Below are 12598 nucleotides of genomic sequence, written 5' to 3'. Positions count from 1 at the left end.
TGATTTTTCCCAACTGTGATTTTAACTCATTGCTGCTGCTGCCTCCTAGTGTGGGATCTGGAGGTGAACGACGGCACTCCTCAGCGGCCATTCTACATGAACAGAAGCTTGCGGAGCATCCTCAACAAGTAGAACATCCTCAAAAAGACACAAGTAGAAAGGTGAGGGAAGGAGAAAGACTGGTCACAGACCATGGTACAAGCCCATGTGGCAAACATTTTGCCAAATGTAATTGAAGTATACAGAAGTTGCACTGGTATACTATAACGGACAAACTGTAAATAAGCAGATATAATAATCTGATTCATTTACACTGATGAATGCATTTGGTAGTTTGGTATTCATGTCTAACTCAATGAGTCTAAAAAAGTCTTTGTATTGGATGGATAAGACAAAGTCTTAGCAAGTTCTTGTAAATATAGATTTTTTAAATGTATAAATGAAATATGGTTTGCTGCATACTTTTTACACAGTCAAATCTATACACAGCTACAGGCATACTACACAGTAAGTTCCTTTTGGAATAAGTGATTTCTTTCTTTATTGAGCTGGTGGTAAACCTCAGCTGTTTTTGTTCTTGAGCTCTTGTAGATGACAGTTTTCACCACTTGGTGGTGCCAGTTATTTCAAGACATCTTATGTTTGCGGTTGTTCAGGCTGCATGTACTGCTTGAACGATTTTTTTTTTTTCCATGAGATTGTTTAAGGTCAGCTTATCTGTGTATTGTTAACAGTTTCTGACCGCAGAGTGTCTCACATTGAGAGAAATATTCAGCACTCAGTGTCCACTGTTTTCATATTTAAGTGTCAAGGACATAATGGCAAAGCAGTTCAAAGTGCTGCTTCGTTAAGTGCCTTTTTCTTAGACTTGCCACATTGAGTGTCTAATTGCATATTGCAGCTACATAGTTTACATTTGAAGATGTTTTTCTGAGGTATTTCAAGAACTTTCTTGGAAGCAATCAGTGAGTCCAAGCAGCAAAAACCACAGAACCTGTACCTGTAACACGTGCTATTTTTTTGCTTTTTAACCTGCTGATGATATGGGCACATGTGTTAGACACAAACCAATAATTACAACAATCACAACTTGTGTAATGTGGTGATTGGCTGCTCTTAAAGCGATACTCCCCAAAAATTGATCTTATTAGTTTTAGAGTCACCTCCTGTAGGTGAGTGGTGGCTGTTAAATGTGGTTTCCTTCCCTGATCAGCTGCAATTGATGTCAGTCACAATTTACTCCAATACAAGTAAGTTTTCAAAACTGGCTGTTGTTTGTCACTTTATTCACTTGTGACATTTGACAGCAACAATCCACAGGTAAATACAGCTGTGTGTGGCTCATTCAACTACATGAGCCACAAACACAGAAGCTTGTCTAAGCTGCTGGAGTGGTTTAGGAAGTTTCTATATTAGTTTTTAGAGTTTTTCCAAATTATAAACTTACCATTTCTGATCACAGCCATTGGAGGATGCAGCTTCAACCCAACAGTAGGTAGATCTTTGCCACTAACAAGATAGATTTTGGGTAGAGCATCACTTTAATTTTGACAATTATTGAGCAAAATATAAGATTAGAATTTCTTGTTTGAGTTACAAACATCATTTTAAATGATAGCTTTTTCACTATGGGTCCTCATATTGAGCCAACGTGGTCAAGCTGGTCCTGCATAATATTATAGTTATTAGCATCCTAGTCAAACAACATATTTTATTAATCAGATTAATTAGTTTTGGTTTTTTTTTTACTCACTTCAACCAATGCAATATATATATATAGTATGAGCTCAGATCTGGCATCAGCATATAAGCTCCTTTGGTTTTTCTGACACAACTGAGGTGAAGTTCAGTTTGCATGATTGTAGTGTTAATGAGCCAGTCATGTAAAAGACACAGTTTTGTGGATTTGTCTGTTTAATGTAATATTTGATTAGTTGATGAAATCCTGTGAGTTGCAGCTGAACCTTTTTTCTTTTTTTGTCTTGAAGCCAGCATCCAGTATATTCTTGGTTAATTTCTTTGCACAATGAGATATATGATGTTTGGGTGTTAGCGGGGTGACACAGCTCTTAGCAGGTTCACACACTGTGTCCTTGTATACTACAGACATTAAACCTTTGATCAGGTTTTCTTTTGTCCAAATGGGATTTATGCGTCACTCTGTATCATACTGACCTTTAAATCTTCGAGAAGCAGCCTATGTTTGTGAGTCTTTGTATCTTGTTTGTCAAACCTGAGAACCTACCCTCATGGTGCCTCAGAGTGACAGCACTGCCAGACTTACACACCTTCTGCCCGTTTGAGCTGAACACGCTGGGACACGTACGACATTAACCATTCAATAAAAGCAAAACAACTCAGCTTGTGTATTTGAAAGGAGAGAAACGATGCATGTAGTGCTCACTATGGCATATTACACATACTGCATGTTGTTTTTTCCTTCTTTTTTTTTTTTTTATACACTGAAAAACTACTATTTACCCTGTTGAATTTTGTATCTTTTTGTGCATGCACCTCAGGTTTAGTTTCATTCCCATGAGGGTAAATACCTAAGATCTGATAAGTGAAGTAAAAACTGTGTTTTTATATGCTTCCCCCTCCCTCCCATGTCTGGAAATTAGATTCTTTTGGTCAACCACAGTCAACAAGTACACACAAGTAAAACCTCTCTCCCTGTTAGAATGGGTGTCAGTTTTCTTACTGCAAAAGACAAACCGAAGATGCAGTGCTCTAAGCTGTCGATCGACAGAAAGATGAGCTATACTCCAAACTGTTTTATTTATTCTGTCTCATTTGTGCAGAAAACTGTCCGTATAAATGCCTCTGTCATATATTTATTTATACAGTAAAAGATGCATGTATTTTTTTAACAGAATATATTGTCTGTGTCTATATTCATCATAACATAGATGTGCTTTGATACTTCTGTTTTTATCAATAAATTGTTTTTCTACTTCACACACTTAATTCTTAATACTTAATACTCTTAATACTACTACTTTACCAAAATTCTATATTTGCACATTGAGGTACAAACACTGCGCCATGTCAGCTGTTACTGGCTGTAAGCTGTTTTGTTGTGTTTACAGTCATTCATACATCTCCCAGTTTTGTGAAATTAGACATTTATTTTCAAAACAGACTTCACATACAATAAATAAATTAAATTGCAATATTGAAACACTGCTATACAAACAATTTCAAGTTCATCTTCAGAAGGAGTTGACATTTGGGGTCTGGTGGCTTTCACTTAGAGTAGCACGGTCAAACTGTGTCACCAACAACTCAAACAAATATAAAATCTATAATGTCATATGTCACAATCCTATGAGGTACACTGAAACTTTTTCCATTTCCACATCATACAGTACATTTAGGACTGTAAATTATACTCATCCATAATAATGCTCAGCAATGAAGTAAGTGTTTTCAAAGAATATGTAATGACAACTGGCGGTTTAAGAAAAGGGTTTTATGGTTCACTGAAAATGAAATTATATTTACCGAGGAGATCTGAATACTGCGGCTGCTAATGACGAACGATCGCTGGTGAAGTCTGAGGCTTGTGTGTGTGTGTGTGTGTGTGTGTGTGTGTGTGTGTGTGTGTGTGTGTGTGTGTGTGTGTGTGTGTGTGTGTGTGTGTGTGTGTGTGTGTGTGTGTGTGTGAGAGAGAGTGTGTGTGTGTGTGTGTGTGAGAGAGAGTGTGTGTGTGTGAGAGAGCTGCTCAGGCGTGAGACACAGGCAGGGAGGTCATGGCGTGGGCTGGCAGCAGCGGTTGAAACATGGATGGAGGGGGGTGTACTGCGGGCACACACAGAGCACCAGTCATTACAATAATTCACAGCTTAACCCAGAAGTGACATTTTTGTTTTAGCAATTCTAAATCCATTTTCCATAAATTAAATAAATATACAGTATTCTACAAAAACTTTTCATTAAAACAATAGGAATACTTTACCATCTTTAAGATTATTTTGTGTAATGTAAATTATTTGATAAATATTAACCTAATATAGATTATTCTCAACGATATGAAAATCCTGATCATTTAAATGGTTCCCTATTAGTATTGCCCATATTTTTGCAAAAATAAATGACAGTTGTTATGACCAGCTTTTGAAAGCTTTTATATTTCCTCTATGGTTTCTAAAAACATTTTGTGATACATGTCAACATGAGAAGAAATTGACATAAGAAAGAGTGCTACCAACAACAAAAAAGTATGTTGATATTATTTTAACATCTATCCCACCGAGTTTATGGGCCGGTCTGGTCATTTTTTTTTTCTTTATACATTTTTTTCGCTTTGATTAAATAACCAAAAAATAGAAATTATCCTTTACAATGTTCATCTTTTTCAATGATCTCCTTCATACATTTTCAGAGATATGGTGTTATATAACATCAAATCATCAGCATATAAACTAATCTCATATTTTCTCTCATTTTCTCAACCAAAGGTCCAATTGCTAACATATAAAGAAGATAATGGGCAGCCTTTCCTTGTGCCCCTTGTTAGTTTGAACGTTTCAGAGAATGTTAAATTTAGATAAACCTGTGCAACTGGTGACTTATAAATTATCCTTGTCATTGTAAATATTTCTTCAAGTGATTCCAACAGCTGAAATCAAAAACAGATTCAGGAGGCCCCCCTCTAGGTCATACAGGCATACAGGTTTGCTTTTCAGATAATTCACATGTCAAATGTAAGGTATCACATGGGAAAACATCAGTGTAACTTGTGCTTTTTTTGTTCATTGCCGTTGGTATGTCACATGCGAAATATTTCTTATGGCATATTTGGATTTTATACCATTTACATTTAAAAAAGAAACATATTTGAAAATGTAAAAATAGTAATTTCACATATATTTGTACATATACTGTAAACCTTATCGCACAAGTTCGTAACATTTTGCCAAATACAGGAAAAATCTATCAGAATCGCTCCGATAAGAATTCATAAAAAGTCTGGTTCTCACTGTCTATGAAGGAGTGTAGTGCAGAGAGCATTGACCCCTCTGGGCCTCCGTAGGCTGTGTACTGCAGCTCCTCGGGGGTTGGGGTGGGCTGGGACAGGCGGCTTGGCTGCAATGAGGTCATCGGGGTGCTGGAGGTGTGATTGGGGCTCACGTGCTTCTTGTGGCGAGCTCGGCAATTCTGGAACCAGACCTGAGTTAACAGGACAAACAGCTTTTGTAGAGTAGCTTTTGAAAGCAACATGGCATGAAAAAATCATACATTGTCACGATGTTATAATAGTTTCTATTGCAGGTTGTAAATTGTACTAGCCTTTTTATCTCTCTGCCAAAATAAACTCTATCAATTTTTCATGGTGGTACAGCTGAGTCACAGCTTTCCTCTGGTTGTAGTTTTTTAGCAATTATAAAGATGTGCTTATGATAGTGTTCCCACTCCATGTTAATTCAGTGGTGCATTTCATTTTTTGAAAATCCCAAGGTTGAATGTGGCTTATTTCTTCAGCAGAGACACCAGCTTGGCTGAAGTAGCAAGGGTGACAAATCTGCCCTGAGGTGTGTTTTCCGAAAAGTGTCATTGTCAATCTATTGTTGTGGAAGTACCACTGTTAGCAGTGGACACCATAGTTTAAGTCTCACAGCCATTAATGTAAAGCTGTGTGACTGGAAACATAGATAACATAGCATAGTTTGTCATTAATTACATTGACCCTAATCATAACCCTTTATTGCTTTCAACACAAACTTGTATCACTTTTACGTTTGTTTGACTTATACCAACTACATCTGTAAATACTTCCTTCTTTGATAGAAGATGCATTTTGTTGATTTCAAAAATGCTCTTTCAATGTAAAAATACCTGTGTTTGTCCTGGATCTCACCAGTGGTGTTTTGAAGTACTTGTACTTTACATGACTATTTCCATTTTATGGTACATTGTATTTCTACTCCACTATATTTCAGAGGACAATACTGTACTGTTTCCACCATTACATTTACTCATCAGCTATAGTTACTGCATACTTTGTCGATTAATATTTTACATACATATGATCAAGAAAATATGATCGGCTTATTAAATAAAATGCACGGTTATAGACTAAACTATGCAGCAGTATGTTAAGTATTTAAAACTGGCTTTATCCCAACCAGTTACAGCAATCACACTAATGCATCAATAATCACAAGCCATTATCACAGTATACTGTATATGATGATGCAGACTGAGACAGAGATGGCTAGTCACACACAAAAATTTAAGTTAGACAGTCAGATGGAGAAAGTCCGCGAGATGAGAGGAAAAATCTTTAATTAGGATAAACTACAGGCTTGTAGAATTTCTTATCTATCTACTATTATTATTTGCACAATTTATTTGTAATTTTACACATAAACACGTATCATTTGAAATAGAGCTATGGTTGAACTCGTGTTTTTCCTTTGGTTTTGGACATGTATTCCCGGCAGTTGCATATTATGCAAATATGCCTCAATAATCGTTAGGATTTAACTCTTGCATCTCTCTAAGTAGCAGGACTATACACTGTATATTCCATCGTCCGTCTTCACCTCATGCCCCAATCCTTCACTGACCTGTATGACTCTTCGACTGAGGCCCGTCTGCTCTGCCAGTTTCTGCAGCGTTTGGGCATCTGGGTTGTTGTCCTGAGCAAACTGGGCCTGCATCACCTGCAAGTTCCCACGTAAAAGAAAATCAGTTCAGTGTCAGACAGGTTTACTTTGTTGTCCTGTGAGTAAAAAGCCTAAAGGATCCAGCTGCAGAACAACAGTCACTGCTGTGTGGGGATTTTTGGCATGCAAAGTCACTACTGTTGACCAAACATGTTTTTAACTGTCAAGTGGGAACAAATTAATATGGATAAACGTGATTAGAAAAATGACATTTTGAGTAATTAAGGTTCTAGACATGTTGCACTACAGGGTTCTAAATGCTGGCTTCAAATGAACAGTTCACAAAATTAAAATTACCCTGAACGATGTGCAAATTATTATTACTCAGAGATGGAAAACAGTACAACGATATTATTTGAAAACCAGCATCCCTGTTACCTGCATAGTGTCTGTTTCATTCAAATAAATGCTTTACTTAATTGATGTAGTTTATTAAAATCAACATCTGATTTTAGTATATGATATAATAAGGCCCTCATTAGGAAAAAACTAAAGTGGTTGTTTCTGTGGTTCTGCTCTGAGAGTTGCAGTATGTTCTCAGTGTGTCTTTTGATGAAAATGGAAGGTTAACCCATCTGAACTTGCCCTAAATCTTTATTACACAAATTTGTAATTCAAATATCATTTTAAAGGCCAAGGCCAATGTTTTCAGGCTCTATATCTTTAAATTGGAAATTTTCTTAGGCCATAAATTTAACATGTTTTGCATGTTCTCAGATATACATCATCTGCTTTTGTGATATTGTGAGATAACCTAGACCTTGTCTTAATACATATTTGTAGTTAAAGTTCTAATTAAAGAAACTCATAGCCTGACTTTTCACCTTTCTTCAGTATAGAACAAACACACTATTTTACCCAGCGATCTAATATAAATACATTTTTTCTGCCTGTCAGTCTGTCTGTTATGTGATGAGGGATATTAACCTGCAGTTGGTCGGCAGTGAAGCTGGTCCGAGCTCTCTTGGAGGGTTTTGGCTGGTTAATCTCCTGCTCGGTGGGCACAGCCCCCTCCATGTTCACACTATTTCCTGCAACAAAGAGAAATATCTTATATTAAAATATTTTTGGTATAATAGCACATGCTATTAGAAGCACAACACATTGAGCAGAAAAAACACAAAAACAGCAGCATGCAATAAACATATTTAAAAGAATATTGAAAAAGGAAACCTGATAATTTTTTGCATTCATTTCAAATACATTGTTATTCTCAGGACATTATATAGATGTTTTATGTAGTATATGTTCAGATTAGATCTACTGGTAATTTCCATGGTACTAATGATCTATTATCAATAAAGATGGGGGGGCATCATATTTTACTTATTTTTCATTAGCTTGAAGTAAAAGGAATTACTGATTTTTTTAATAGAAAAATGTAAAAAAAAAAAAAAAATCTGTAGGAAATATTTTAAGTTATATTCACGTAGGCACTTCTGTAGAGACTGAAAGTGGAACAATATAATACTTTTGATTGATTTTGAAATCAGTGTCCGGCCGGCTCACCTTTCTCCACGGCCCGCTTGAGATTGTCTAGCATGCAGTCGTAGTGGACCCTGCAGAGCACCTTCTCCTCCACCAGGGCGAACTCCTCCCCGGTGGACAGCTGCCTCTTGCAGGAGAAGCAGGCGAAGCAGGCCAGGTGGTAGACGTTCCCCTTCGCCCGGCGGACCCAGTCTGTGGAGTGGATGTTTCTGCCGCAGCACGCACACCAGGTGCCGTATCTTCTGCAGGTGAAGGTCATGGTGAGCACATCAGACACCCACATAGCTGCCTGAGGGCATTGAAATGCTTTAACGCTTGAGAGTGATGTCTTCTCTGTATTTTAAAGGATGATACCGATTTTTTAACACAATATTTTTAATTTTGATCGTTTCTGATGCCTTTTTTTTTATTTATTTATTTTTTTAAAGGATTGAGTTCCACAGCAGAATTTTGTCCATGCCACTACAGTAAAACTCCCAGACATACAGATGCCTTTACTCTCTGGTCTTCCCTTCGTGATACAAGTCATACAATGTTTAACGCAATGATCCAATATTACTAAAATCTTCGATATCTATCAATCTATCTGGACTATCGATCTTTCTTTTATATGTGATGATTGAAAGTTGAAATGCTGCGAGTAAATGTAAATCCAAATGTTTTGTTGAAGGCAAAACCACTGTATATTGAACTGATTGATTAATGGTGCTTTTATTCGCCACTAACTTAACATAGCCTAAATAATTGAAATGTCACAGATGCAACTTCTGTTATTTTTATTAGCCTATTATTATTATTATCCTCAATTTCCGTTATAACATGTAATTATTAAGCAGTTCATATCGAGATATTATTATTATTATTTTTTGCAACAATTTCGTTTCGGTAGCTTCTATTTTCGTTTGATTAGCACTAATAAAGATGGACGCACATACCGAAAGTAATCCAGTTTGCAGAAAACTTCTTTGTCTTTGATGTAACAGCTGGTGTGGCTGCCAAGTGAAGTCTGGCACACACTGCATGAGAGACAGCGCACATGCCAGCACAAGTCGTTAACCTAAAGCAAAGATAAATGATAAATATAAAGTCAGTGAGTTTGGAGGTAGGTCTGTTGAATATACTCGCTTAATTACCAGCGTGAGGCTTAAAACCACAGAAATCCAGAGGCAAACTAATAATAATTAAAAAAAACAATCCAAAGTTAAATGAAAGACAATACTCGCGAGGAAAAACAGAAAACTTCAGCAGAAAATAAAACCTAACAGTGTTTACCTTTAATAAATATTTATCCACAATTTCCTCGTTGCAGCTCGCACACACAGTTCTGCCCAGCAGAGGTGCAGATGCCATCGCCTGCAGCGACGACGCGTCTTCATCCAAAACTTCCACCGGCGCGCCCTGAAGGGATCAGAGCTGCGGTTAGAACATTACGCACAGGAACGCAAACACCCCACAGCTAGGGTATACAGCATGGTACTACAGCATGGTGCTATATAATATGTTTGAACTCGATTCACCTGTCAGTGCCACCAATGACAATGATGAACCGCAAAAATAACTTCAAAATAAATGATTTACTCTCATTATGTAGCTAAAATGTCACTTTCCTGGCTCAACCTCATTTGTTTTCAGGTTTCTTTAAGAGCAAGTGACACAATATGTCAATTTACAGAGTTAGCAGCCATTATTCTAACAGAATAATAATTTAAAAAACAAAAGCTTTTGGAAAGGTTTTTTTTCTTTCTTAGCCATTACCCCAAAAGTCTAACAGAGGCTTACTAAAGAGAAAAAAATAATGTTAAGAGCTGCCCCAACACCGTCTTTTTAGAAGCTAATTTAAAGTAAGATATGTAGGTTTATTCGGGATATTTGTCCAAAATTTACCAAAACCTTTATCCGTCAAAACTGGCCTCTGCTAGTTCTGAAACTGTTTCAGAAAATAAGATAAAATTATTTTAAAAAAAAGTTTTAGCTGCAATATTAAATCCCTACCATAGTGTCCCTCCTGTCCTCTGTGCATTTGCCTAGAAGCTCTTCCTCTCCTTTGCAATCTTCACACATGACGAGAAGCTATGGCGGGAAGACGATGTCGGTCTGTCAGACTGCCTCAGCTGCCTTAAATGGCCCCCGCTCCTTCCCATAAATATCATGCCTTTCACTTTTCACCATGACAACGCCAAACGATTACCAAAATGACATTTAAAAGAGGAGGATAGTCATTACTTACAAAAACAGACAACACTTGAACTAATACTTATCCTATGTGCATTATGTTCTTGAGATCTGCCATTTGTGATGCAGCAACTGCTCGCTGCGTGCGCGCGTGCTGTGGTTAGACTCCCAACACACCACTTTCAGGTGTCAATCAAAAAACCAGCGCGAGGTCTCCAGGAAAAGGGCACTGATTTATTTAATAACAGCAATTAAAAGACTAAGTTCGCCACAAACGTCTACCCGGGGTAACAGAAAGGTGAAGAGGTCTCATTAACTACTTGAGTTTTAATTGCAGAATTCAGGGAGGGGTAATTTCCTTCGATATTTCTTCAAATTGTGAAAATACTGAGCTGTCAGCGGCGGAAGGCCGGTTTTAATGATAGACTGAAGCCCACTCTGATTTAATTGGTCAAAGCAATTTCAACCAATATTTAATCTCCGATAAGGTCTATAGCTATACACATACTCCCACCACGACCTGCCGGTAAGAAACATAACCTACGTCTATCTTTTAATTTTCATCACTCACCTCATCGTTGGACAACAGAGATTCGTTTTCGTTCTCGCTAACAATGCAGCACTCTACTTTGACTTCACTTTTCCAGCGCATGTCTGTGTCCAGGAGTAGTAAACGCTCCCCGAGTTTCAAAGTAAAAGTCTCCTGCAGGATTCCTCCGTGTGTCAGTCACTGCGCACTGAGCTGTGTCTAGAGGGCGGATCATAATTCATTTTTCCTGTCCTCTTTGGCCGCGCCTCCCGTAAGCTTGTTGTGTGGTTTTATCTTGAGCTTTGAGGGGAAAAAACAGTCTTTCACTGTAACATTCTTATAAGTATTTTCAAATGCACCTTTGATTAAAATTTGCCTACACACAAATCCTGAAATGACAGTGACCCATACACAACATAATGCATCCAGTGATGATGTCTACTTAATTAACTTAATTAACCTATGATTTTGAAGTAGCCTAATTGCAATTTACTTATTTTTTATCAGCTATACTTTACACTTATATTCTTCTACATTACTGAGGACAATGTTGTAGGCCTTTGCTCTTTGCTCCACTAAGTTGATTTGACAGCTACAGTTACTTTTCACATTAAGATCTAAAGAAATTATGCTTTTTACACAAATACACAACAGAATATAAGATACTTAAAATTATATTACCTCATCCAGAAACAACATGCTTACTCTGCAATAATGATCCAAATATAAAAATAAATAATAATATAACACTCTGAATGGGGCCATTCTGCACAACAGGTACTTTTACTTGTGATACTTTCAGTGCATTTTGCTGCTAATACTCCTGTACTTTCACCTAATTAACATTCCCATCTCCACTGGCTTTGACCATTTCAAGTGTTTTTTTTTCCTTGTTATGTCTGAACTGAATAATTTTTTAGAGGCCTGAAGAGATAACATTAATCTGTGATTCATAAAAAACATAGCAAAGATTACGGTAAAATCTGAAAAAAATAAACATTATTTTGGGGAGCAGGAATGTGCTTTACCATTTTTTTTAATCCTATCACCCTTAGTGGGGTCCCCAACGTTTGGTCTGCTGTTGGACCCCGACTGACACCCCACCTCCTGCCCTCATGCAATCTATGTGCCCTATTGCATCCAGCTTCCATTAAATTCAGCCTGTAAATTCAACCAGTATTCTTACACTGGAATAAATACTTAGTTTTTGTTTACTTTGTTGTAATTTAAACACAACATAACAATATTCATGTAATGAATATTGAATAACAAATCAGCAGTGAATTAAATGAATAAAATCATTTGACATGCAGTGACCCTCGGGCTTTTGGGGCCCCTATGGGTCTGGGGACCTGTGATGTTTGCCTGCTTTGCATGTTTGGCAACATAGCCTTGTTTGAATCCTCATATGGCTAGTATTCATTTACAGTTGTTTTATCATGTGTATAAATATTGTATATATACCCAGTGGCCAGTTTATTAGGTAAACGTGGTTAAAACTACTACAGTGTAATACATCAGTCCTGCAAATGAATCCTACTTTCATGAGGCTGTAATAATTAATAATAACAGTTCTTTACACATTGTGACCTTAATTATAAGGTTATATCTCCTTTTCTATCAGTAAAACTGATATGCGGTAAAGTTTTCTGTTACTAGTCAGAATAACAGGAACATTAGAGATACTGTAATTCTGTGGTCACAATATGCACACACACAGTGAAGACACTACAAATCT

The 12598-nt window shown here is 37.0% G+C and overlaps 2 protein-coding genes across 4 annotated transcripts in view; one reads left to right on the top strand and one right to left on the bottom strand.

Annotated features, from left to right (window-relative positions):
* Positions 1-2962, top strand: part of slc44a5b (solute carrier family 44 member 5b) — a 33546-nt gene extending 30584 nt beyond the window's left edge. For all 3 annotated transcript variants that reach the window (XM_056379054.1, XM_056379053.1, XM_056379051.1), the window contains one exon: positions 50-2962. In XM_056379054.1, the coding sequence (XP_056235029.1) occupies positions 50-132 (83 nt within the window). In that variant the 3' untranslated portion in view covers positions 133-2962. The remainder of the gene's footprint in view (positions 1-49) is intronic.
* LOC130171187 (LIM/homeobox protein Lhx8) lies at positions 2441-10446 on the bottom strand. Its single transcript, XM_056379055.1, has 8 exons — positions 10152-10446; positions 9432-9557; positions 9095-9216; positions 8181-8401; positions 7599-7702; positions 6573-6668; positions 4983-5172; positions 2441-3801 (listed from the first exon to the last, which is right to left on the bottom strand). The coding sequence occupies exons 1-8, from the start codon at positions 10218-10220 to the stop codon at positions 3725-3727; spliced, it is 1005 nt and encodes a 334-aa protein (XP_056235030.1). The 5' UTR covers positions 10221-10446; the 3' UTR covers positions 2441-3724.
* Positions 10447-12598: the final 2152 nt, after the last annotated feature.

This window comes from Seriola aureovittata, chromosome 6 (genome assembly GCF_021018895.1).
Source record: "Seriola aureovittata isolate HTS-2021-v1 ecotype China chromosome 6, ASM2101889v1, whole genome shotgun sequence".
NCBI classification, from domain to species: Eukaryota; Metazoa; Chordata; class Actinopteri; order Carangiformes; family Carangidae; genus Seriola; species Seriola aureovittata.
Note: the sequence above shows the minus strand (reverse complement) of the source record. Positions and strands in the feature narration are given on the sequence as shown.